Here is a 27,891-nt window from a genome sequence, read left to right as displayed (position 1 = left end):
GAGGCAACTGGCTAACTGTGTGGGATCTCTTTGCAAATGAAGATAGAAGTCAAAAAGAAAAAAAACAAATTCACTTTATTTTAAAGACAATGATTGGCATACAGAAGGTATGCACTAGCATAAAATAAACTTTCATGAAAAGCATTAAAATCCATTATAAATTAATTTATTAAATAGGTATTTGGTATATGTGATGGTTTATTAGATATTACTCTTAATTATTGCCATCCCCTTCCCCAAAGTCAGAAACAGATCAGAAAACCTCATAAATCCAATTTACACTAAATAATTTATTTTCCCCAAATGTGTATGTGTTTTGAGATGTGACACACATGATACAGTTCAATTGGTCATTCTCTATCAATCATAATATGACAGGACACAGAGGCTAAAAATGGCTCATCATAATTTATTTTATGTTAAAATGTACAGCTTTTTTATTTTTGTTGGTTTTTTTTTTTTTTTGAAGTAACTGACTAAAAAGAGAACAGATAAATACAAGAGTGTCGCTGGCTCCTATTTTATACAAGGGTTACGCCTCTCCTGCTTGGCCCTTACTGTCACCCTGTACAGGTACAAAGGCTACAAAAAAGAAGCAATATAAACAGACACAAATAACTTTTTTTTGCTTTTGTACATGCGATTTGTAAGCTTAGTTGAGCTATTCACAAGCTACTTCTCTATTTTTTCCTTAAAAAATAACTCCAATATTTTATAAAGATAGAAAAATCTACAGATGGAATGAAAATGTAAAGTTAGAGGCATTTCCATAAAATAGCAACTTTACACCAAATTCACTATTTTTTTTTAAATCCTGCCAAGTATTTGGACATATATGAAATGTTTCAAAACCTGACAGATAAACACTGAGATATGCTTCATTCAATAAACAGAAGTCTGCATTTATAAAACAGAAAGCTGCCTTTTTCCCCAAAGAAATCTGTCACCAAAATGGAAAAGGGTCTCAACGTTACACCAAATATTTAGCAATAAACCCTTTTGACTAACCAAATGGGAACAGCTTTTTATAGCTCTTTACAGTTTTATAATTAACAAAAATATAGTTTTTTTTTAAAACCCTCAAATTAGGGCACCCTAATCAAGGCAAAAAACTTAAGAAATGGCTTACTGTTAGCACAACACTTGTACAGTACTACAAAATGCACTGTCACTAACAAAGACATTAGCGGCATGCTGAAGTGTCTCCTTAAACAAAATATACAATAACTGAAATGCTAAAGGCATTTACATGGAGTGGACAGGGAGAGAAAAAAAGCTCTAGGCTCAATATTAAAACAGATAATTTGGGGGCTTGATATCCACATTGTTTAATAGAGGCAGGCACAACAAGTGGCTGTCCCAACTTGTAGTCCAAGGAGAGGCCTTCTTTTGCAGAGAATTTTATATAAAAGTAACAGAAAGAAAGGTACCAAAAAAGAACAAGAGAAACAAAAGAAAAACAACTTGTATAAGGCTTTCTGCTGCATACAGCTTTTTTTTTTTTTTAAATAAATGGTGCCAACAAATGTTTTTGCATTCACACCAATTGCTGGTTTTGAAATCGTACTCTTCAAAGGTATTTGTGCAGATCAATCCAATAGTGACGCCCACTGGGTTTGGCGGACTGCCTAAATTGTCTACCTTCTCATGTAGGACCCATTGAGAGATTGCTTGGACATGCCCGTGTTCATATAGCCGTGATGGCTGGGGGCTGTGTACATCATGTTACTGTGGGGTGGGGTCTGCATTGGCTGCTGGGCGTATGGCTGGGTTCCCATCATGCCCATCTGCATCTGCATAGGGTATTGGGGCGTTTGGTTCATGTAGCCGTGATTGCTGTGGTAGCCACTGTTCATCATGGGCTGGGACATGCTGTACCCATTCATGGCATTGAGGGTGTTCATGTTCACGTTCACAGAGTTGACATTGTAGGCTGGGGCTGGCATCAGGTTCACACTCATGTTCATGCCTCTCTGCATGGTTAAAGTCCGTGCAGGACCCTGCATGGCTACCGTCTGGGAGCGCCCATATATCTGTGACTGATGGGTGGCAGTGGCTGGTGACAGAGATGCCGACTTGGTTCTCATGGAGACGTGGCTCTTGCTGGCAATCTGGGTTTGCAGTCTTTGGCTGTGGGAGATGCCAAGATTTGATGCAGCCATGTTCCGCTGTAAAAGAGGTGGTGGCAGATTCATTGGAGGAGGAGTCAGGTTAGGGGGTGGGGTCATGGTAGCTTGTGCTTGAGGTCCCCCTGGGACAGAGTGTGGAGACTGAGAAAGCTGAACAAGCCCTGTGTTACTTAATGGTGTGGACAAAGAGGCACTGTTTGCATAGGAAGTCACAGCAGCGGAATGGCTGTAAGGCAATGAATGATCAATAAGTGTATTAGTTAACTGCTGCAGTTTGGCAAGGCTGAAGGTGGCGGATGGCTGTGGGTAGTGCCCAGCCCCAAAATCACTTTGACCCATTCGCTCATATAAGCCAATGTTGGCATTGCCCGCCTCTGGGATTTCAGCCAGCTGCATGGGTGGGGTGAAGTTAGCAGCCATGCTACACTGGGCCAACTGCTGGCTGCTGCTGGGAGGCCTCTCCACCACACAGCCTTGGGGAGACTTGACGCTGCAGGTTGGGGGAGAGCTGATGCTTGTCTGCTGCAGCATGCTGCAGCTCCCGCTCATGTTGGACATCTGTTGGGTGACAGCACAGCTGCTCTGTGTCAGATTGCTAGAGGTGAGGTTGCTGTAGGAGCAGCTGTTCTGTGAAGAGCCATTTCCACAAATGCTGCCACCCATAGTAGAATCATAGCTGCTTGGGTTTTCGTAGTTCTCTGTTGTACTCTCGATACTGCCCAGGTCGCTAAATCCACTGTCTACGACTTGCTGTGAGTGATCTGAAACTGATGGAACGTCCATCATTGGACTGGTTTCCATGTTCTGCAATGATGGCACTGAGATGGCGCTCTGATCTGGGCTGATTTGGGCATAGCTGCTCTCTAGGGCAGGAACACTGGGGCTGTTGACAGAACGGACTGACTGGCCAGGATGGGAATGGACAGATGAAACTGGGCTATGGTCTGACTGTTGGCAATCGTCCAGTTGGGTGGTGATTTGTGGACTTTGGTCTGCATGAGTGTAGTTCTGTAGGCTTCTACAGGCCTCTTGAGTCTCAGCACAATCCTGAAAGGTATCATCCTGTTCCCTGTTCTCCTGGGTCAGAGACTGAACTGCCTGAACAGTCTCTGAGTCAATTTCTGTGGTGGCTGTATTTCCCTCCTTCAATTCAGGTTCTGTGCTGTTGTTGTTCTTTTGGTCCTGCTTCTGGGCTTGTTCTTCGGGAGGCTCCTCATCAGACTCGGCTGCAGTTCCAGTGTTTGGGGCAAGCTCCTTCGGCTCACTGTTACATGAAGCTGCAAGGTCAACGCCACAGTCCATCAAGACCTCTGGGCTCGAATGACTAGGCTGAACGCTAAGGTCTAAAAAAGCCTCCTGGTTTTCTAGCACTTCTTTGAAGGCTTCTCTTGGGAGTTCTTCCTTGTCCACTCCCACAGATTCCATGTGACTATCGTCTTCATCATCTGCATCATGATCGTCATTGTGAGATGGCTCTTCGTCTTCTTCCTCCTCATCTTCATGATCATCCAAGTGCACAGGGTCTTCTTTGTCTGTGGAAATCTCTGGTTCTTCTTTTTCTTCACTTTTAGCACCATCCTGGTCTTTTTCTACAGTTCCTTCCTCCTCCTCGTCCTCCTCCTCCTCTTCTTGTTCCTCCTCCTCTTCCTCTTCCTCCTCATGTTTGAGAAGATCCTCGTCCTCCTTTTCACCTGGTGATTTATTTGGACTTTCTGGTGCACTTGTTTCCTCCCTTCGACTTGCATCGTGAGGCAGCAGGGGCTCCACAGTCTCCTTCACCTCCTGCTCTGTCCCCACGGGAGTAGAAATGATTTTGTCTTCTGAAATCTCCTTCTGTTCCTCTACTGTTCCTGGGTCATCGGGCTCCATGGGTGTTTCTGGTGGGGTGTATAAATTCAGCTTAAATCCAGTCTTCCTCTCTTTGTTTTGCCTCCACTTAGAGAGACCACGCTTTGTTCCTTTTGGCCATACTTGTTTGCACTTTAGAGGTTCAGGATTGTCTTTGCTGCCTTCTTTCAAGTTAGTTGCATTATCATCCATATTGTCTTAGTGAAGAAAAGACAGGAAAGGGAAGGAAGGAAGAAAAGTTTTAGAAAGCATAACCATAAACACCTTGAATTCTTTTCTCTAAATTAGTTAGCCAACACTGCTTACAATTTAACTATTTTTGAGTTGATGGTAAAAATCAAGACTAATCTAGAATAATATTGAAACATAAACCAAGTTTATATGACCTACACGTGGGACACTATTTGAATTTAACATTCTCTGATACAGAAGCATGGAATTCTACAATATGTAACAAACAAACAAACAACCAAAAAACCCGGATGTGAACATTTACTAGGGCAAGGGGTTAATGCTAGAGATATTTAAATAATCAGTGCATCGGGAAAATGACTAGAAGGCTAAAACCTACACTGCCCTGGGGCAGTGAATACCCTTCTGTCTGTGGGCATTTGCTGTTTAAATAATCTCATATGACATTATTTACTTTGATTTGGATGTTACTCTGGCATAAAAGTAAACTGCATCTCTGAAACAAATGAATAAATAACTAGATACTCAAACAGCAATGCATCTGTAATTATCCTTATTCTTAGGATTGTCACTCTGGCATGACACAGTGTATAATATAATCACTATGAAATGACAACATTTAAAGATGTTCATTTTTTTAAATTACTAAGTCTGTCCACACTATTTTGTGGATCAATCAGTTTGTTGCTCAAATATAAGGCCTGAACTATAAAAATAATTAGAAATAATCTCAAATTGTAATCTTCATTTCAGGTCCTACAAAGAAATGTTTATATAAAAATTAGCAAAAAACCCACAGGAATAAATACATACAACACACCCAAGTGTTAATTTCAGAAGATGAAAGACCACACTAATCTACTGGGAAACTGTAAAGGAAAAGTGCTTCATAAAACACACTTTTTTAGAACACTTTTTTTTTTTTTTTTTGCCAGTCCTGGGGCTTGAACTCAGGGCCTGAGCACTGTCCTTGGGCTTTCTCAAGGCTACAGCTCTTACCACTTGAGCTACAGCACCACTTCTGACTGAGGAATTGAACGGGGCCTTTGTGCATGCTAGGAAAGCACTCTACCACTAAGCAATAACTGGCCCTGCTCTGGTTATTTTTGAGACAGGAACTTGTGAATTTTCCGCCCAGGTGTACCTGGTCTGCAATCTGCCTGTGCAGTTAAGATGACAGACTTGAGCTACCTCTTCTGGCTCTGATAATAATAATAATAATTTTTGCATCAGTGCTCAGGGCCTGAGCACTGTCCTTGGACTTTCTCAAGGCTAGAGCTCTACCACTTGAGCCTCAGCACCACTTCCAGCTTTTTTCTATGTATGTGGTGCTGAGGAATCGAACCCGGGTCTTCGTGCATGCTAGGCAGGCACTCTACCACTAGGCCAAACTCCTGGCCCTCTGATAATTATTTTTAAGAAAGGTGAAGACTGTAAGGGATCGGGATAATATGGCCACAAAGAATTTCTAAAAGGTGAACAGCACAAAGTGGAATAATTCATCTTCAGGCGGCTTGAGGAGGTGACTTAGAAGCAGAAATAAGTTCCACTTCTACACACATGAAATCTCTCACTATGGTATGTTGGTGCTATTTATATGTGTGTTCATGTAGAGAAATTAAGGGACCAGACTTGATTTTGTTATACTCAGGATACAATATCATCCCCTTGCCAATCACTTTATGCAGCATTAACCCTCTACTTACTTCTATAAGGGTCAGCATTCTTAAAGCAATGATTGTCTTTTCTTTCCTCTTCCTCTGTTTGTCTTTTCTTCCCAGGCTGATGTTGGAATGCTTTTCTCAGGACTGGCCTCCTGCCATCTTCCTCTGTGTCAATCTCACAGGTCGGCTCCAGCTGTGGCATTGGCCTCTCCTCATCTGAGTTGTCAAAGGGTTCATTCAGTACTTCTGTTGTTTCAGAAATGGTCTCAGTTGTTACACTGCTGTTGATCCTTCTGCGTTTACGACCCCTTTTCTTCTTTAGTACAAAAGGCCTCTGAAATTAATTCCAAACAATACGTAGTGCTCATGAGAAATTAAATGGCTGAATTGATACACAGCAAACATGTTCTGAACGTATGCCTGAGAATCTTACATGTAAAGACTCCTGTAATGCCTTTGTACTTAACCTTCCATTTGATGTTTAACATCCCTCTCGGGCTACAACTACACAGGAAAGTGTTTTCCAAATAAAACAGTGTTTACTCAAGCAGATGCTTTGAGAGAGAACATCCTAGCAACCTGACTGTATATCTTGAATGCTGAGCTTTGCTTTTCTGGCATATATTTTCTAAATGGCACTTGCTGGTTTCAATATCCGGCACATGATACACATTCTATGGTTATTATGGACCTCATGTTGCAATGTTGCAATGTTGCATGTTGCAATGTTGCAATAATTAACTAGCCATCAGGTCACTCATTTACTACTTGGTAACTGTTCAGGGGGGATAGCCACTACATGAAAGCATTATGGAAAACACAGTGGTATACAAGATTGGTCTACCTGTTCCATTTCATAGGATACTAGGAACTATGAAAGGGGGAAAAAAAGGAGGGGGGTTTTATTGAATAAGGTATTGTTCTACTGCTTAAGAAGTCAACAATTATAGCCTGGCATGGTGGCTCAAACCTGAAATCCTAGTTATTCAGGAAGCTGATATCTGAGAATCGTGGTAGAAAACTGGAAGTGGGCCTGTGGCTCAAGGGATAGGGTGGTAGCCTTGAGCTGAAGAGCTCAGGGACAGCACCCAGGCCCAGAGTTCAAGTCCCACAACCGACTGTCCCTCCCCCCCCCCAAAAAAGTCAACAGTTATTTATTGGTGACTGCTATGATATAAGAAAAATATGTGATGATTCTACAAAACAGTTTGAAATGAAAGGCAAAAAATTACAAGTAAAGATGTGAGACTTTTCCCCCCTATTTATACTGAAGGTTGGCACAATTTTCCATAATTACAATGCTAAAATATCCCAAGTAAAGAATTGTCTAAACACACAAAATTAAAATATAGGAATAGCAGAGAAGTAGGTTTACTGCTAAAATATAATTTGTTCAATAATGAGTCTTAAAGACTGTTGAAAACATTCTCCACATAACAGTTTACTATATTTGAACAAACCAAACTCCAGGAGTGGGGCTGGAGCGTGACAGTACAGTGTTTGCTGATCCTCCACAAGGCCCAGCATGGGGGTGAAGAATGGGGGCGGGGGTGGAAATAGCCAACTCCCAGGAAAACTGTGGGCAAGAATTACTGAATCATCTATTTTCAATGATTTGAAAACATGTAGCCTTGTTCATCATATTCTGTAATGTAACTACATCTGTAATTCAACATTTGTCATACTGAAACTTCTAATTTACTTGTCCTTCCTAAGATAATAGTATTTTCCCAAACACCAGGATAGCCAATAGGAAGACCTAGTTACCTGGGGCTTGAACTTAAGGTCTGGGTGCTTTTGCTCAAGGCTAGTGCACTATCACCTGAGCCACAGCTCACTTTTGACTTTTTGGTAGTTTATCGGGAGGTAAGAGTCTCACAGATTTTCCTTTCTGGGCTGGCTTTGAACCATGATCCTCAAGATCTCAGACTCTTACGTAGCTGAGGATGACAAATGTGAGCCACTGGCACCTGGCAGAACTGGTTTTCTTCAGATTGAGTTCATTTTTATGGTAGTAGGCCATGCTGTCCATAGATTCTGCCTTTTGCTATCTGTAGACTTAGTTTGTATTCTAATAAATGGATGTATTTTTCTCATAAGACATTAAAAGGCTGAGAAGTTTAAAATCTACTTTGCAGGCTACTCCTTTTGGTCACCTTCCCACAGCTTCCCTCCTACTAACTGCCAATCTTAGCATAAAGAACACTGGTTTGGGAATTAGAATGGCAAGTCTCCTGACCGATAGGCATCTTTGTCTTGGTTACACAAACAAACCTGTCACTGATAGATATTGGAGTCAAAGATATCAGACAGATCTGGGAGAGTGATTACCTATAGACAAAATTGATTATTCCCTTTCTGTACCACTAGAGGTGAGATGGTATGATCTAGAAAAACCACCAGATGATCAAGATAGGAGTTAAGTCAGTAATATACAGTTGACCATACATGCAAATTACCCATGTCTAAAATATCTCCCTTAACAAGACTTATGTCAAGAACAAGAAAAAGAAAAAATAGTAGGAGAACTAGCCTTGGAATTCTGGGTGTTCATCTGGCTCTGGCTCCTGATTCTAATGAGTCATGTGACCTTGGCTCCTGGCTCCAGTCTCAGTCCTTAAAGGGCATTTTATGTGCTAGATCCCATAACTGCATTTATTCTTCTCCCTCAGACCAGCAGGTGGCAGTGACTACCAAACTAGGAAGCTGGCTTGTCCCTGGTTTCCTGCTGTTGGTACCAGTAAACACTATCATGGCCATAAATGATTATGGTATCTGTTCAGTGGGATTTTGTACATATAAACTCATCTAAAGTCAGAGAAAGAAACAGATATTAAGAGATGGAACAATGACCCTGTCAAATATGATTTGACAGAAAATGATAGGAGAAATGAACAGACATGTACCTTTCTCTTTATGGCAACTGACTGCGGTTTAGTCAATCGTGGGGGGGAGCTTAGAATATTTTCTTCTTCCTCCTCTTCCTCCTCCTCTTCTTCTTCCTCCTCCTCTTCCTCCTCTTCTTCCTCCTCTTCCTCCTCCTCACTGCTCTCTTTAGATAACTCCATCAGCTGCCCTCGATCCCCTGCTACAGGCCGGCTCTCCGGGGAAAGAGAGTATTTGTTTTTCGATTGTACTTTTGCAGGTGATTGCCTACTATTGGCTCTAGATGATACTGTTTCTTGTTCTTCCTTTTCCCAGCAGCTAGCTTGTTCCATTAGTCTCTCAGCCTGTGGGTGGTGGGGGGGCAAGAATGAAAAGAAATGGCGGCTGGTGAGAGGGCAGTTATACAGTTAGGCCTCCAAGGATCAATGGCAAAGGGTCTCTTCTTCTCTGATTAGGACACTCACCCAGCACAGCAAATTCCAGCTGCATCAACTCAGGACCCCTTTGCATCAGTTAGGATAACAAATCAAAGAAGATTGGGTTTCATGGGATATTTAGCAGTATTAATGATGCAGCGAATTGATTTGAGTCCTTTATCACTACATTACATGCTCACTGGCACGGAGCACTTTAAGCAAGTTCATAAACACAAAGAATCGATTGACATTGCAGCCTTGCAGCTCAGCACCAAATCTGATCTGATTACATACTGTCAGTAGTGAAGAATGCTGCTTTGTGATCAATGATAAATGTTTCATTTTTCATACTCAATTCAATAAAATTATCATCTCTTACCATGCAACCTCCATTAGGATAAATTAGTGCCATATCATTTCACAAGCTCTCTACATAACCAAGCCTTTGACAATGATGTTAATGACTTTCTTAGCTTAAGAGAGCTGTAAGATGGAAGTCACACAACTTAGGATGATGAAGCCAACCAGTCATTACCTCCTTTTCAGCTTCACGCTCTTCTTCAGAAACTGCAGCATTAGAAATTAAAACTGGGGTCCACCTCAGACTGTCTGGATCAAGTTCATTGGCTCGGGAACAGGTTTTCAGCTTTTCCATGTGGTCCAATATCAACTTTTCCCTTCGAATGATGACAAACCTGTAATGTGGTATGGCAGACAGTGTAATCAAAAGCTGAAATTTCTTTTTCATCTTCATATACTGACACAAAGTAGCATTATTATTACCTGTCAGGAAAAATCAGCACACTAATAATAAAAGTGAACAGTAAATTGAAACACATTTCATGCTTTCATTATAGGAGGAAGAGTGTGTGTGTTGATGCTGGTCCTGGGGCTTGAACTTAGGGCCTGGCGCTAACCTCACTGGCCCCTTGAACTTTTGTACTGAAGGCTAGTCCTCTAGCACTTGGGCCACAGCTACACTTCTGGCTTTGGGGTGGTCTCACAGACTTTCCTGCCCAGGCTGGCTTTGAATCATAATCCTCAGATCTTAGCCTCCTAAGTAGCCAGGATTACATGTGTGGGACACTGATACTAGGCTGAAAGGGTTTGATAATAGTATCAAGAAACTCAAAATCTGACTGGAATATACACATGTGCCTAACCTACAGGGAACTTTCTGTTCAGAGTTGTTTTAAGAGGCAATGGTGTGACTTAGGGCCAGAAACTTACCTCCCGTCCCTCTTGTCAATCATGTGGAGGTGTTGCAGAGTGGTGGCGATGTCATGTGGGCACATGCCTGTGGCTCTGCTAATTGACCTGATGCTAATATGCCTCTCATGATGGTGATAGAGGTATTCTAAGATGACGCTCTTCCAATAGGCCAGGTAGGAGAGACGGCCCAGATCAGAGAGTGGCTTTTCAGGAGACCCTGCCTGGCCTTCTCTTCTAGAAAGCAAATAGCCTAGGCAAATAGAAAAAGCAGAAGTTCACTCATTGGGATTTTTTTCCAGAGCTAGGAATCAGGAGCCACTAGAAATAAGTAACACCATGGTAAAAAACATCAGCACTCCTGAAGTGCATCTTTCTATGTATGAAGCTTCTTCCCAGTTACACTAATTTGATCTCAAAGAAATTTATGCTTCTGAATCTTTTACAGTGGCACTCTAAGTCAATTCACAAGCTAGCAGCCACATTCCAGGTATACATGATAGCAAATCTAACAAAAAATGAATGCTAAGACTGAAGACATTACTTCTGGTAAGGCTCCACATCTAATCTCCCACCAGCTTTCAATTCTTTCCAAAGCTCTACGTCAGGCACTTACTCAGAAATCCTGTTGAGGGACCACCCCAAACATTAACTGGCAAGTTGTTTTCCACAGGAAGGACCTAATGACCCTTTGACAGCTGGGTCTTAATAAAAGAGAAGGGCCTCGGTTGACTCAGAGTCTATATTGCCTGTTACATTTAACTAGCTGGGTGATCTAATAAAAGAATGTCTTTCAAGTCAACTGCTGTAACTCACATCTGCTTTACCAGCTCTATTTTCACTGCTTCATGGAAATTAATTTATAATCCAACCCCAGAATGTTGCTCCTACAAATTAGATAAACAACAACAACAACAACAGCAGCAGCAGCAGCAACACACACACACACACACACACACGCGCGCGCACGTACAAACCACTCAAGCTTTCATGTATATACTCTGAATTCCTGAGCCTGTTAAGCTTTTGAACACATTCTACAACATTACTGTAAAGGTTCTTTGGCAAAGAACACGGAAATGAGAAAAACTTTAAATCCACTTGAAGGTAATGAATGAAAGCTGGCGGCTGTCTCAGTAATTAAGAGCCACTTAGGAGTAGAGAAGAAATGGTATAAACTAATGATGTCTACCTTGCTCTAATTATCTTTTTCAACAGCCTCACCTTCGTGAACTTCCTGAATTTAAACAAACATCAACCACATACAGTAGGTGGCAGCAATTACAAAATCGTGCTGCTCTATAAACCACCCAAATCTTCGGCATTTTTCTTCTTTATCTACATTTCCAAAATGGCTGCAAGAATTTCAGGTTTATTTTTGTTGTTGTTCTTACAAGGGGGGGGGGACACCAAAGCTCCTTTCTCTCAAAAATCACTGCAGATAATGCAGAAATATAGAATAAGAGATTTGACCTGAACCCTATGGGATTATAATCACAGCATTTTGCATCTTGGTGGTTTTAATCTGAATGCCATTACAAAGAATAGGCAGACATTTAACAGAGGTTTTGCTGGTGACTTCTGACTTGTTTCTTGAATCCATGTTTAAGTGCAAAGTATTTGATTGAATGCAAAAAAGCATCACAGTATTTTACAGTCAAACCACTCATCACTCGGCTACAGACAGATTTTCAATAGCAGTGTCAGGAATGCTAACATCCATGGCCGCCGTGCGGAAGCCAGCCCATATCATGTTCTGTCAACATCAGGAAAAGCTCTGTTGCCAGACTGCGGAGGGAGCCCAGACCTCAGAACACAGATAATTGGCACATTCGTCACCTGCCTCCTAAGTGCTTGGAACATGCTGAGAAATTTACTCAGTCAGCTGGAGGTCGTAGTTCTGTACTCCTGAGGGGAGAGAACCACAGAACCATGAAAAAGAGCTATTCCCCCTTTGCCCATGAAATCCCACAATTTAAAGTCCCTGCAGTAACTGCGGAAGTCCTCCGGCCATCACTGGTTCTTATCTGAACCTTATAGTTGTGGACAGGAAGTCCCTCTTTTGGCCTGGCAGAAAGATTTCTGTACAACCAGTGGGTTCAGAAGGTGTATGTGCGTTCCTAACCCACGGCAAGAAGCTCAGGAGCAGAGAAGCACAGATGCTTCTTTGTTCTGTCTTCCTCTCCCACAGTCCCTACTTTGGACTAAGGAAACAGCTGGAATTTCCCAAACCCCATTTTACCTAGTTGTTGATGGTTTTGCATCCTAAGGTAATATAGACATACACCTTCCAAGGATCTGACCCTAAAGGGTGATGAGGCTATTCTATTCATGTTAGTAGGCAAATTGGGGTCTTGGGAACATTTAGACACAAACCTTTCAGCACCTGCTACAGCTCCCGTGTTAAGTGGCTGTCTGCTGAGATACCCTATTAGACACTGGCTGCAGCCGGTGATTGATACCGACCATCCCAGAAGTCTAGGGGGCAAGGGCCAGGGTCAGAGTGATGAGCATCTTCCCAGCCAACACTCCCCTACTGTGAAAGCAAAGGCTGGAGGCAGCCAACACATGTTGGGAGGGGGTCCCCAAACCCCACACAGAACCCTGAAGACAGATTTTTCAGGGATGACATGCTCCAACAACTGAACACCACACAACACCACTGTCTCGAGGTGGCTTTCGGTGAGTGCCTCTTTTTTCTCTTGGATTCCCAAGACCCTCACGGAATTTACAAACAGAAGAAAGAAATGACATGCCAAGACCTGTTGGAAGTCCACAAAGTCACTTCTTGGAGGAAGAGGAGGTTGGAGTTTATATTTCTCATATTAAGATGACAACAGATGAATTACATAGTCCTTACAGGTTAAATGAAATCATGCAGAAGGGTAATCTGAATAGTTAAGAAGGAAAGTATGCATCATGTCTATCCTATCCTATAATGTCACCTGCAGCAAGAAACTAGCCTGCCAGAAGCTATAGCTCTTAGGATTCTACTATTGTGACCTTGATAAGAAGGTCTTCCCAGGTCTGATAACTCACTCCTGTAATCCTAGCTACAGAGATTTGAGGATCATGATTCAAAGGCAGCTGGGCAAGAAAGTCTATGTGAGTCCAGTTAACCACTCCAAACAGTCACAAGTAGAGCTGTGGTTCAAGTGGTAGAATTCTAGCCTTGACCTAAAAAAGCTCAGTACCTAAGTCCTGAGTTCAAGGACAGGACTGGCAAAAAAAAAAAGAAAAAAAAAAGAAGAAAGAAGAAAGGAGCTTCTTATTACCTTTGGTTGCACTTGCTTTTTCTAGTCTCTTCAAAGCATAATTACAATATAGTGCACTGACAGAATAGATTTTTGTGGGTAAGAACATTTTACTTATTGAGTAAGTATAGAGATGTAGTTTGTTTAGGTTACCACTCTTATATTTAACTTACCAAAAAGAATCCAAATAATTGATCTAAGATGCAGGGAAATAAAAAGCACTTATCTTGGAAGCCGGTGTATTATCCTGAAGCATCTGAAACAAGTACAATATACCCCTGGTGAATAGATTCCCATGGTGTGCTAACACCTCTCCTTAATACAGGATACTTTCAGTCAGAAAAACCTCAACTCCCTGTGGGGAAACCTGGTTGTTTCAAATGGAAACAAAGTGATGTGTGGAGGACAAATCCCAGTAGCTGCCATAGTAGAATTAATTGCTGGTGAAATTATTCCCTTCAAGTTGCCTGTGAGCCAGAGGTGCTGGTGAACAGCACTTACTACTGAGTGGGAGCCTTGTAATTGAAAACTGAGTGGTCCATAAACCCCTCACCCACGCCAACTCTCCTGGCTTGCTCATTTCCTTCACTGGGAAGACTTAACCTGGGGAGGCCAAGGTCAGAGTATTGAAGCAGAAGCTACACATAATTCAAAAGATTATGAAGATATCTGCTTGAAGAGAAAAGAAGGACATTCTTAAGATACACTGTTTTGGATGCCAGTAGGTATCATTTCTGTTTAGGCAGACTAGTCAATTCTCATTTTAACTAATCCTGGCCCATTGCTTTGAAATGGTAACTCCCTCCCAGGGAGAATATTCTGATAGGGAGTTGCCTGTATGTGGGCAGATCCCATAATATAATGGACCTTGACAGAGGTCAAGATTTGGTTTTGTAGATCTAAAATCCCAAATTCATTCAATCTCAGAATAATAATCGCCAAGCCAACTCTCACATAGGACAATGTCTCCTTTTTCCATGAATGCTACTGAAGATTGTAGTGTGGGTCAATGGCAGAATAATATTCTGCTGTAAGGTCTCTTCCTTCAAAGATAGTCACCCCTCATCCTTGATACTTCCATCTTGTACTGTGTAAAAACCAAACCATATGAACTTCCTCAAACAGTGAAGTGTAAACTTGGGCAAGCTACTCACTCCTGACTCCCATCTGTCTGGATTATGTGGGTTCAGGGTCACCAGATGCTTTTAGTAGAAGATACTCTTCAAGGATTACATATCTTTCATCAGACACCTGTTAAGCTCAGCAAACCCCGCTGAAAGGTCCACATCAGTAGGCAGAACTGGGTTTGCAAGCCTGGGAACAGACACCAGACTGGGGGATTTATGGCAGCTCTAGAGCAGAGGAAATCTGATGCCTCTGACCATGTAGCTCATGGTTGGAGATGGTGACTTGCTGGTCTTGCTCATCTATTACTGGTTTCCAGGGGTAAGTAGCACTGTGACTAAGTGGATGAATGGCATGTTGACAGCTTAAATACTGATGGATGATCTTGATGGGCTATCTGTATCTCCTTGTTTAAATCTGGTGGTGATTGTGAAATTAGTATAGAAGGAAGTTAAGCATCTGCTTCTTCACTCTTTTAAGAGAACAGCAATAACTTAACCAGTAACCAGCTGAAATCTCATGCTTTCCAATTAGTCTGTGACACTGTGAGTAACCACCAAGAAGTCAGAAGTGGAGCTGTGGCTCAAGTAATAGAGCACGAGCCTTGAGCACAAAAGGACAGTGTATATACAAGTGTACATGTACAACACACACACACACACACACACACACACACGATATAGATGCCTCCTTGACAAACATTTTGGAACTTTTTGGATGCTTTATATTTTGTCAGATTGATTTTGAAATTATGTATATTTAAGACATCTTTTAATAAAGCTTCAGTAATGTTCCTCAAAATCCCAAAGTGTGGTTCTCCAGATGCGCACAATTAGCCTTACCCAGGAACCTGCTAGAACTGCAGCTTTTCAGACTCCATGTCGGATCTACTGAATCCTAGTCTCTTGGGGTTAAACTTTCACAGGCTCCTAAGTGATGCTGATGCACATTAGCTTGAGGACCACTGGTATAAACCCTGCTCTGGGGCTATGCTAAGCTTGCACATTAGAAAGAACTACTGAATGACATTAAGATCGGGGGTCTTATGTAGGTAAGAGCTCACCCAGCTTCTTGTTAAGAGATAACAAGAATGGATTCTCCAAAGCCCCAGCAGACAGAGAGCTAGGGTTGCTGAACTGTTCTGTCTTTGGAAACAAATCTGCCTACTACTCAGCCCCTAACTCAGTAACCAGCACATTCCTATACTGTGGACAGCAAGGTTCATACATTAAATCAGTGGTTCTCAGAAATCTTAGTCTCAGGACCTCAACATTTAAAAAGGTTAATTAAGATTCTGAAGAGCTCTTGTTTATAAGAGCTATATATACGGACTTTATTAAGGAATAAGGAAGTATTTATTAACGCATACACATTTTACGGGTTACCTTAAATTTCTGGGGTGGGGTGGGTTGTGGGGCTTGAGCTCTTGTGCTCAAGACTAGCGCTCTAACACTTTGGTAGAAGGCTATATCCACTCTTTGGTGGGTAATTGGTAAGATTCTCTTGGACTTTCCTGCCTGGGCTGGCTTCAAACCGTTATCCTCAGATCTTAACCTCCTGAGTAGCTAGGATTGTAAGTGTGAGCCACCAGCACCTGGCTTATTACTTTAATTTTTTTTTTGGCCATGGGGCTTGAAGTCTTGAGCTCCTCAGCTCAAGGCTAGCGCTCTACCTCTTGAGCCACAGCACCACTTCAAGTTTTCTGGTGGTTAATTAAAGAGTCTCACAGACTTTTGTGCCCGAGCTGGCTTTGAACTGTGATTCTCAGATCTTAGCCTCCTAAGTAGCTAGGATTACAGGCATGAGCCACAATGGCTGAGCTTATTACCTTAATTTTTATTAAAGAAAAAAATCCTACATTTTGGAGCATGGCATAAAGGGTCACATGACACAAGAGGCAGAAGTAGGAGGATCACAGTCTGAGACCAATGCCTGGCAAACAAAGTGAGATCCTGCCTAAAATACAAACCATAGTTGCAAGCAAAGTTCAAGTGGTAGATCACTTGCCTAGCATGCACAAAGCCCTTGAGTTCAAAGTTCCCAAATTAAATAATACACACATTTTTCTTCTAGTCAGAACCCCCCCCAACCCCACATTTTCTAAATTGTAAGACAAACAGTTGAGAAGAGATTTCTGCAAATCTTCTCAATGTCTGGCTGAAGAGAAAAGAGCTAGATTCTCTTATCAGTTTGATATTCAATCTATTTGGGAAACTCCCCTGTAACACTCACCAGAGGAAAAGAGCGCTGCCCTTGGGCTTTCTCAAGGCTAGCACTCTACCACTTGAGCCACAGCACCATTTTCGGCTTTTTCTATGTATGTGGTACTGAGGAATCAAACCCAGGGCTTCATGCATGCTAGGCAAGCTCTCTACCATTAAACCAAACTCCCAGCCCCAACAGCATTACTTTGAAAGAGTTATGACCCTGTGGGCTCCCTGGACCACACTTTGGGACCACTTTAGGAAATATGGAAGATGTAAAGGTTAGGAAACAATGCCACAAATGATTTAAAGCAAATCATACAGGGAAGGCACTATAGCTAAGAGCCACAGCACCTGGAATGGACTCTTAAGGCCTGCTATACACTAGCTACATGATCTGGAGAGATGGACTTAACCTCTGGGCCTCAGAGTTCTTGCTTATAATATGCAGATAATAAGCATACATTTTTTTTTTTTTTTGCCAGTCTTGGGCTTGAGCTCAGGGCCTGAGCACTGTCCTTGGACTTTCTCAAGGCTAGAGCTCTACCACTTGAGCCTCAGCACCACTTCTGGCTTTTTTCTATGTATGTGGTATCGAGGAATCGAACCCGGGTCTTCATGCATGCTAGGCAAGCACTTCAACCACTAGGCCAAACTCCCGGCCCCATAAGCATACATTTTTGTGGCATATTTCAGTAACCCTGTATAAATGTTAGCTATTATTATTACTAGACATATTGAATAAATGGAATCTTGAGGCCATCATTTATGTGACTAAATACTCTTATGGAAGGGGAAACAAAGAAAATTTGAACAGAAGGAAGAAAATTGCTCTGTGAAGTCAGAATGGATCCTTTTCTTACTTTTCCCATCACCTCAAGCAGAAGTTCTTTCTCAAAGTCATTCTCCTTTCCTCCCCTTTCCAGCTACCCATCCAAATATAAATTTAATTAAAGGACTATGGAAAAACTTTCTGCCTTTGGAATAGTCTTAAGAAACTCACTACTCCAAATTTCTAGCAAGCATAGTTCTGTGCCCTCAAATCCCCTCTGGCCTTCAAGTCCCTCACTTCAAGGACTACCCTGAGGAAACAGAAAGCCCATCACAGCACAAAAACAATGCCTACTTAGGGCTTCAGCAGAACCTCTGGTCCCAAGACAGATGTAAGAAAGACCCACATGCTCTACAAGCCTCAAGTGTATCCCTGAGAAAATGGCCTGAGCCAGCGAAACCCAGGGAGTGGAGACAGCAGGTCTTTGGGAAAGGGCTACTGGCTAATCTGGGTCACATCCCTGGCCATTTCTCTAGGCTACTCTTAGATGTCTCATCTTAAGAGATCCCACAGGCTCCCTGGCAGACAATGCCAGCCAGCATTGAGCTCTTTTTCAATTATGTGTATGAGGGAAGAGGGGAGGGAATGTGCTCTGTTTTCTTACTAAGCATTGCCCACTTCTCCAAATCTGCTCTGAGAGAGGGTCTTCCTTCAGGTCCTCTCAGTGGAAGGCATTGAGAGGGGGGATGACGCCCCTAGCTTCTCTTGGTATGTATGTATTGAAGCATATAGACCATACTAGGGTTTACTGGAACGTTTCCATGGTTGTGTGGGTTGCTGTGGACTCTCTTGAAGACAGTGGTAAATGTACATGTTGGTTACCAAGGGAAAAAAATGTAGATGCACTCATAATTAGGGACAGCATCAGGTGGCAGGAAAGGGACTCCTTTCGTCTGTGGTACCTGTAGTATAGTATACATGCACTGAACATCTGTGCATGTGCTCCTGCCTTGAATAGCTGAGGCTTGATCAGCCGTGTGAAGGCAGGTTGAGGGCCACTGACAAATGTCTGTGATGGCCACATATGAAAGATGAGAGATATATATCAACAGGAGAGATGTTATACTCTCAATGTCATTTACAGAAAAACTAAAATTATCTGCAAAAAGCAAGATTAAAAAATGTTTATTTAAGTATATTTGGAAAATTACTCTTGAAGCCAATTATAAGTGCTTGATTCAGAGGCATTTCCATTAGGTAATGGTAAAGTACCAGCTATATTGCTTTCCATACAACAGAAATCAGAAAGACACACCAGAGTAACGCCTCCTACTTTGGCCTTCAAAACATTCCCACAGTTCAACATATTCTTTACTTCTGGAATGTTTCAGGAAAAGCAAATTAAAGAAAAAATTAAAGATGAAGAAATTTGACATTTGAAATTTCTTCCGTCATAAACAAGCAAAGTCAATGTTAGAGATATAATCTAAAAAGTTTCAGAAAAGTTTGATTCTTCAACTTATACTTGCGAAGAGTATTTTAAATAGTTGCCTCCTAGGCTTCTTACCCACTGGGCACCTGGATAACTTTCACATCTACGTTACAAAATTTTGGTCACAAGTATTTACCATTGAAAAGCTATACACTTTGAATCTTTCCATTAAGCTCATACTTGTACACTGTGCGGACCACAGTGCTCTACCCAAAGTGTCTTAGCTATTTTATAGCCACTGAACTTACCCTTGTGTACACTACTGAAAGCAAAGCTGGGGTTTCTTTTGCCTATTTTTTAGGCCTTTTATAGATTCTGCAGGGGCAACTCAAATAATATCTGATCATCTGGTTTAATTCTACCTAACAGACATGGGACCTGTTTATACCATGTGAACACTGTCACAGATTTTATAACCAGGCTCTGAAAGACAGGATGGTTTGAAAATCAGTTTGCCTTTCTGTTCACGCTTTCATTAGCTCCCTTAAAATACTCTATGTGCATGAGCTGTAATTTTCAAAAACAGGACTGAGTTTTAATTCCAACTCTGGATGACAAGCTTTCACATGCAAACACAAACACACAGCAAGACTGAAGCAAAGAGTGAGAATACAAATCTCTTTAAACTTTTCCTTTGTGTTGTTGCTAGTTGGCTCATTCCTGTGACCCCGGCAATGATGAAAAGCCTAAATGTAGGCCAATCACAGCTCAGGTTCTCACCCAGATGAGAAGTGATACTCTCTCCTAAAAATAACCAGTGAGAAAAATATAGCTGGAGGAGGTCACTTAGTGTTGTGCCAATTTAGCTGAGTTCAAATCTCTAGTTCCACTAAACAATGAAAACAAAACAGAACACCAAAAACCAGTTCTCCTTTGTTATCTGGGTAGGCTCAAGGCTCAAGCACTCAACCACTTAAGCCCAAAGTGCCACTTCTGGCTTTTGCTATTTACTGAGGAATCAAACCCAGGGCTTCATGCTTGCTAGGAAAGCACTCTACCACCTAGCAAGATTTCCACCCCAAGAGGATCTTAAGTTCATGGCCAGCCTGGGCTATATAGTGATAGCCTGCCAAATACAAAAAGAAAGAAGGAAAGAGTTTTCAAAGTACATTGCAGGTGTGAGTCTTTGAGATAACTTTCTAAAGTCAAAGGATAGCCAGCTCATCCTCTGATCTGGCTGACCCAGTACTGCTGAAAATTAAGGTTCAGAAATGCCTTTAGATGTCTGAGGCTACCTAGACAGAGAAGCATATCTGACTGGTCTTTTTTCATCTCCTGAAACATTTTGAACAAGAGATGAGTTGGAAGGTCTCATTTCAAGTTTACACACATGCACGCTGGGGGTAGGAGCTGAGGATGGGGTAGTCATAGTGACTGGTTGTCTTGGCAGTGGGTTTGTTGTCATGTAGGCATATGTTAGGTGGAAGGAAAACAAAACCACTTGCAATGTCATCACTAACAGTTTTTGTTTTTTTTAAAATCAGTATTCCTCCTTAAGCTATAGATAATACAAGTCCTAGAAGGGGTCACTGTGCTAGTCTGACGGTTAAGAGTGGAAAGTAGAGGTGAGATTTTAAGAGCGATTAGTATGAGCACTGAATCAAGTATCCTCAAGAGCCTTTTATTGTGTGGCCACTGAAAAGAAAAACAACAAAAAAACACCCAATTTTTAAAGAGTTGGAATGGTATAGCATTTCAATAGTTGAATTTCTACTGTGTGTTAGGCTCTGTTCTTATTAGGTTGGAATGAGGGAAAAATTCTCTGAAGTTTAATTTGTTAACTACTATGCAACTGTTGAACACAAAAACCACAAAGTACGTAAGTAACAGGAACTCAAACAGACATGTTAATAGCTAAAGTTCATTTAAAAAAATCAATTCAATATGTTACATTACAAGCAATCAATCACACTGCAATCATGATTTACAAACAAAAGTCTGTAACACAGATACTCATGGATGCATATACAACTAAGTGGAAGTGTGTGATTATGGACCAGTATATTGAAACTGTAAATTATGTAACTGCTCCTTGTAATTACTCTAATTAGGCATAGAAACAAACTTCCTGTATAATCTTGCAGGAGAATAGACACTGAGATATATAATCACTTTTTAGTTGGTTTTAACCCTTCAACAGCTATTTAATTATGTGTGATGAGGTCAAACAAAGTTTATGCTTAATTTATGAAAAGTTGGCAGGAAAGTTATTTCAAAGAAAAGCCTCTGAAAAGCTGTGGATTATTAATGAAATCTGGTGATTTCTCTTCCTCTTCAAGAAAATATTTATCTACATTGTTTAGCAAAATAAACAATGTTTAAAACACATTCACAGGCGACATTCATTTTATCTTCTCTCTAAGCACATTTGTTATGGTCTGCAGATTTTTAACTGGAGGCCACTGAAAAGCTGCAGGGGTGGGTGGAAGGAACGCTGGGAGTGTCCTCAGATGAGTCTTCTGCTTTGCTAGGGGAAATCTTATTAACTTTCTTAAATCAGTGGGGAGAGGCACAAAGCATGGGGCAAACCACAGGGTAGGACTTGACACCTATGAACAATCAACTTCTTCGTGAAGAAGGAAGCTGGAAAAGATGTTTTTCTTGTTGTTTTTGTTTTCTTCCTACTTTGTTCATCGTCTTTGGAGGGACAGAGGTGGGCTAATGCAGCAGAGATGCTCACTAGACACTATGTTCAACTTGTGGGTGGGGAAAACTGGGAGAGAGCAAGGGAAGGGGTGACATTGTCCAAAAGGAAATGTACTTATTACCTGATTTTTGTAACTGTAACACCTTTGTACATCACCTTAATAACAATAAAAAAATTAAAAAGAGTTCAAAAAAAGAAGCCTGGTTTTTCAATAACCAATCAACAAAGCCTCATTTCAGCACATTTGAAGACATTCTAGCCTTCTACTTTCCCATTTTAAAATCTAACTTTTTAGCACTCTTCGGCACCAAACTTGAGAAGTACACAGGATACAGCATTCTAGGGGTATTTACAACTTGCACCACAGTTGCACTGTCATTTTTGGTTCTTAATAAATAGAAAATAAGCCAAGTCCTAAACTGTTATAATGTCTCTTCTTCATCTCTTTGCCTCAGTTACATACTTTTTTCTTCCCTCCCCTCATTCGGTGCAGCCATGGCTTGTTTAAATCTTCTATCTCGTCTTCATTCTTTTAACACACAACTCTTCAATTACATTTCTCTAAGTTTAAGAGTACAAGTAGAATTTATAGGAAGGCTTTTCTCTAATGGACTAGACATTTGAGGATATGATTCTAGAAAATTTTGGCATGTTTCCTTCATACAAAGTGGCTCTGCAAAGGCTGCTAGAGTTGATGCCAACAGACCAAATACCTGTGTTCATGTTTTCATCTTAAAGCAGTAAAAGTGAAAAACTATTTCTCTCTTGGAAACATCACCGATATAATGCTACCAATAAATTTTTTAAGTTATCAAATTTTAAGAGCCAGGCACTAAGACAAAATGCTGTAGTGTGACCTCCCATTTTAAAACAGTGGCTTTAAAAATAGCAAAGTCGGGCGTGGTGGCTCATGCTTTTGTAATCCTAGTTACTCAGGAGGTTGAGATCTGAGGTTCAAGGTTCAAAGCCAGCCCAGGGACACAAAAGGACCTGAGACTTGGGCTTGGCTCAAGGTTTGGGTGGTAGCTGAAGAGCTCAGGGACAGGGCCCAGACCCAGGGGTACGGTGGTAGCCTTGAGCTGAAGAGTTTAGGAACAGTGACGGGGCCGAGTTCAAGCCCCATGACCCACAAAAAAAAAAAAAAAAAAAAAAAAGACAAAACAGATTACATATGTGAGACTCCAACTGCAATTAACCAGCAAAAATCTGGAAGTGAAGGTGTGGCTGAAGTAGTAAAGCACCAGCTGTGGCCAAGAAAGCCAAGGGAGATGAAGGTTACTTAGAAATAGCATTATGAGAGTAAACTTTTATATTGAAACAAACATTTTACAGCAAACAGAATGTCTACCCTATACTTTTAAATATGACTAAGGAGAATAGTTTCCTTGCAACCAAAACAAGATATAGCAGCAATTTTAACCAATCAGAACAAAACCTAACAACACTCCCCACCCTGCCTTCCCCTATTTTTGTTTCTGCTAGGGTTTGAATTCAGGACCTTGGATTTTTACCCAGCTTTTTTTGCTCACAGCTGATGCTCTAACTCATAAGTCATGTCTCCACTTTCAGCTTTCTTTGTTACTTAATTTGAAATAAAAGTCTCTCGGAATTGTCTGCTGAGCCTGGCTCCAAACCATGATTTCTCAGATCTCAGACTCCCAAGTAACTAGGATTATAGGAGTGAGCCATCAGCATACGAACTCAGCTTATTTTATTCATGTAAAAATGATTCTTCTGTAGTGCCAGGAAGTAAACCCAGGGCCTTGTGCATGCTAGCTAGCTAAGTGCTTTACCACTCACTGAGTTATATCCTCAGCTCTTCATTTTTTTTTTTGGGGGGGGGGGCAGTCCTGGCCTTTAACTCAGGGCCTGAGCACTGTCCTTGAGCTCTACCACTTGAGCCTCAGCACCACTTCTGGCTTTTTGCTACATATGTGGTACCGAGGAATCGAACCCGGTCTTCGTGCATGCTAGGCAAGCACTCTACCACTAGGCCAAACTCCCAGCCCTCAGTTCTTCATTTTTAAGACACAGTCTCACTATGGAGCCAAGGCAGGCTGTATGTAAATCAGCTATTTGGTTCAGGCTGACTTTGATCTTTCCAGTCCTGCTTCTGCTTCCCACCTGCCTTGACTCCCTTAGTTCTGGGCTCACAGGTATACTACCCTACCAGGGTACCTTGGCATATTAAGTGGAAAAACGGAAAAGAGAGTTGGAAGCACTTCTCTGACAGGTTCCCATCACCCTCCACATTATAAGTTGACATTAGACGAATCCTGTATGTCTGACTCATTGCTAACATATGGCCCAGGACTAGATTATTCATCCTTATGTGTCAGGCTATCCCTGACACAGCCCATATAAAACATTTTTACAGAAGGAAGGTATAAAGGAATAGACTACAAGGGGGTGGGGACCCAAAATGTAGATCTGAGATCAAGAACTAATTCTGTGAAAACTAGCTGTATGTATCTGGTAGCTACTGATACAAATATAAACAAGAGAAATAACCAGATTTAGGCATTGACTTGCTCATTTATTTCTTTAACAACCCCTTATTGTGCACCCATTTTCTGTTATACACAGTGCTTACAGCTTGGGTTAACAGTGAACAAATAAATCCCTGTCTCAAGATGGAGTTGCTAAGGTTCCATTTAATTTTGATGATTAGGTCATTTCATTATTAATTACCTGAATAAAGCTCCTCTAGTAGTGTTTCAACATGAGTCACTGAGAATGCCAGTGTTTGAATCTAAACAGACAAAAGATTTTTTAAAGAATCCACCTGCATGCTAGCACTTGAAAAATGTGGAGCTATGAAAGCAAACAGTAGCACTCAGAAAAAAATGAGACCATATGTTTCATATTTACAATGTTTTCATTGAAGCAATGAATACAAAGTATTCTATAAACCTATTTATTTGCTTTTATTTATGACAAGCTTAGATTTTTTTAAAGATACATAAATAAAACTGTTGGCTGCACTGCTGTATGCAACTCATTTCAATGTATTCAGCAACAGTCAGCCTCTGAATAAATCACAGAGCTTAGTTTTCAATCTGGATGTTATCTTTAGCATATTAAAATACATCATACCTGAGCTCTGTGTAATAAAATAGTAATGGCAAAGGTTTTTAATGGGATATATTATCATGAGAAAATTAGGAGAAATGGCCATTTTTCTAATTATATTACAGACCAGACTCTATTAAAACATGTCATTATTATAGTTGACTACGAAGGTAAAAGCAAGTCTTCCAAGACCTAAAGGACATAGCTGTTGGCTCAGGACCTTCTGGCAAGTGTTAAGGCCAGACAGCCTGTGTTAGAACAGATTAGGAAAGACCTGAGCATCATTTCAAAAGCACAACTTATCCTTTAGTGATTGCCTTGAGAGCAGACTGGAGAGCTACAGGAAAAGCTGAAGAGAGCTTTCTTGACAGCTTCTGAAGACTGACCCTGGAATTTCCCTTCCAAAATAAATGCATCAAGAAATGAATTATCTGATAAGAAAAAAAGGAAAAAGGTAAGGGTCTCTTCAACCAACTGTCTGCAAATGTGACTTAGTTCACACATTGCTTCCTGCCCAAGGCTGGCAGTGGATAACAACAGTCTTGCTTGATGTCAAGATGGAGGCTACATTCCAGAACTCAGCTTTGAAGGAGGAAGAGCCTGCCTGCTATTACTGGAAGTAAACCACCAACCTCATTCATGTTCTAAGGAAGTTCCTCCATTGTCATTTAGTTAATGTTTCTTAAACAAATAGTAAGGCCCTAGTAGTAGGGGCAGACCCTTTCAGAAGTTAGAATGCACAGCAGAACAAGGTATATACATGTCCTTAGGAAACTTTGTTTTGCTGGCTGTCAGGGAAAAATGTATATAAAACATGTATTCAAGCCTTAGTCCCTACGTGCTCAGGATAGAATCCAGGGTCTCATACATTTCATACAAGCACTTTACAACTAAACTAAATTCCCCTGCTATAAATACTCAACTGACTTTTTATCAGCCTAGTCTAAAGTTGTATTTAAAAAAATTTTCCACTCGTGTCACTCATTGATCAAGACGTGTTGTATTTATAAATTGACATGTTGAATTGAAACTCATTTGCACAACTACTTAAAGATAATAAACATTTATAGAAACCAAAAAGGTCACTTGAAAAAGTAAAAATTTCATTAAGTAGGTAAATACCACATGTCAGATTATAATTCATACATCACTTAACTCCCCACAGAGAATTTACATGCTTTCACAGCCATATAACATATCCTTAAGAGGAACTGTCACAATCCCTTCCATATCAATACTCTTGGCCTTTAAGCTCAAAATGGGGGAATGTAGAATATCCTCTCTGAAGCCTGCTTAGGAAAAGGAGGCAGGCAGACTTTAGAATTCTGGTTAGTCTATCACTATAGGGAACAGTATGTCTGCTCACATGGAATCTACACTTGGGTCACCTATTGGGAAATGAAGTCTCAAATCATCACTCAATACAGAGAGGTTTTGAGACCCTGTCTGGAGGACAATATCTTACCTGGACATGTCAGATTCAGACATTGCTCCTGTGGAATATCTGCTCACTCCAAAACTGCATCTGACTTTCCCTGAGAGAAAGCAAGGGGACTCGTATGCTATCCCTGCTTTCTTGGGCCAAGAGTCAATTAATGGAACCCAAATCTTACTTGCAGAAGTCAGGCCAGCAGGTATCAAAAGTCACTTTTTAAGTAGGATGAAATCACTCTAATCCCCTGCTTAAAAGCACTCTCAAGTTTCATTTAAATGGTGGTTTGAAAAGTTTGTAAATGGAAGCTCTTTTAAACCAAACAGTCTATTGAAAGCAGAGTGTTAAAACTGGAAGTTGAGAGCTGGTAATCAGAAGCCCTGGGGTGGGAGGGGATCAATTCCCCAGTACCACACAAACAGAAAAGGCTGGAAGTGGTGCTATAGCTCCAGTGGTAGGATGCTAGCATTGAGTAAAATGAACTTCAGGGACAGTGCTCAGGCTTTGAGTTCAAGTCCCCCTCAACTCCAAAAAGCCAGCATGTAGATTCTTGATTTACTTAATTGATAAATTTACCATTCATACAAGAGTATCTAGAAATGATTTAAGTTTTGACCCAGTTGTCACCTACCCTTATTGCCTTAGCTTTGTACATGCTCATTCCCTCAAGATTAAGCCAAGGCTGCAGGCAGAAAAATAACACAAGAGTTGGAATCTTTATAATCTGAATTAGTAGATTTGGGTATTTTGGTTTAGGAAAGATGATGAATTTAATCAAATGCCTTTTCTGCATCTGTAATACAACATGCTTTTTATTACTTTGGTGTCTGAAGAGGATTGAGTTTATGTGACTCAGACGGCAGTGCCTGACACACTGCATGTGCTCTAGAGATGTCAGCTGGGATAATGATGACAGTTTATTGCTGCAGTTAGAATGCCGACCTCCTTTGCTTTCTCAGCACCAACTTCTGAATCCTTCCCAGTATCCATGATGTGTTACCTAAGCAGTGGAGCTTCAAGTACTCCATGCCCAGCCTGTCCTCACCCATACCATAGGGATCTGCCATATTCCAATGGTTTCTGGGAACTTCCTCTAAATAGACAGTTGCTGAGCCCTGCCCTTCACAGGAAGCTGCCTAGGGATGTTCAAACTCAAGAGTCTGGCACATGGGTTGCAAATAACTTTCTCATTGTGTTGGCTTCTAAATAATACTCTTTTTTTTTTTTTTTTTTTTTGGTGGGTCATGGGGCTTGACCTTGGCCTGGACGCTGTCCCTGAGTTCTTCAGCTCAAAGCTATTACCCTACCCCTTGAGCCAAGCCCCACTTCTGGTTTTCTAGAGGTTAATTGGACATAAGAGTCTCAGGTCCTTTTGTGCCCGGGCTGGCTTTAACCTTGACCCTCAGATCTCAGCCTCCTAAGTAGTTAGGGATTACAGGTGTGAATCACTGCACCTGGCTAAATAATAATACTTTTAACTGGGTAGACATTCAATGTCATTCACTCAATCTCAGGGACCTGAGTGCACGGGCTGGCTTTGAACCGAGTT

The 27,891-nt window shown here is 41.2% G+C and overlaps 1 protein-coding gene across 6 annotated transcripts in view; it reads right to left on the bottom strand.

The window, feature by feature from the left end:
* Window positions 1–397: 397 nt before the first annotated feature.
* Window positions 398–27,891, bottom strand: part of Kat6b (lysine acetyltransferase 6B) — a 173,897-nt gene continuing 146,403 nt past the window's right edge. For all 6 annotated transcript variants that reach the window (XM_090346606.1, XM_090346608.1, XM_090346609.1 and 3 more), the window contains 5 exons: window positions 10,366–10,597; window positions 9,671–9,830; window positions 8,740–9,063; window positions 5,876–6,167; window positions 398–4,174 (listed from right to left, as the gene is read on the bottom strand). In XM_090346606.1, coding sequence (XP_090202732.1) covers window positions 1,638–4,174; window positions 5,876–6,167; window positions 8,740–9,063; window positions 9,671–9,830; window positions 10,366–10,597 — 3,545 coding nt within the window. In that variant the 3' untranslated portion in view covers window positions 398–1,637. The remainder of the gene's footprint in view (window positions 4,175–5,875; window positions 6,168–8,739; window positions 9,064–9,670; window positions 9,831–10,365; window positions 10,598–27,891) is intronic.

This window comes from Megascapheus bottae, chromosome 15, assembly GCF_031878675.1.
Source record: "Megascapheus bottae isolate mThoBot1 chromosome 15, mThoBot2.hap1, whole genome shotgun sequence".
NCBI classification, from domain to species: domain Eukaryota; kingdom Metazoa; phylum Chordata; class Mammalia; order Rodentia; family Geomyidae; genus Megascapheus; species Megascapheus bottae.
This window is presented reverse-complemented; position numbering and strand designations above follow the sequence as displayed.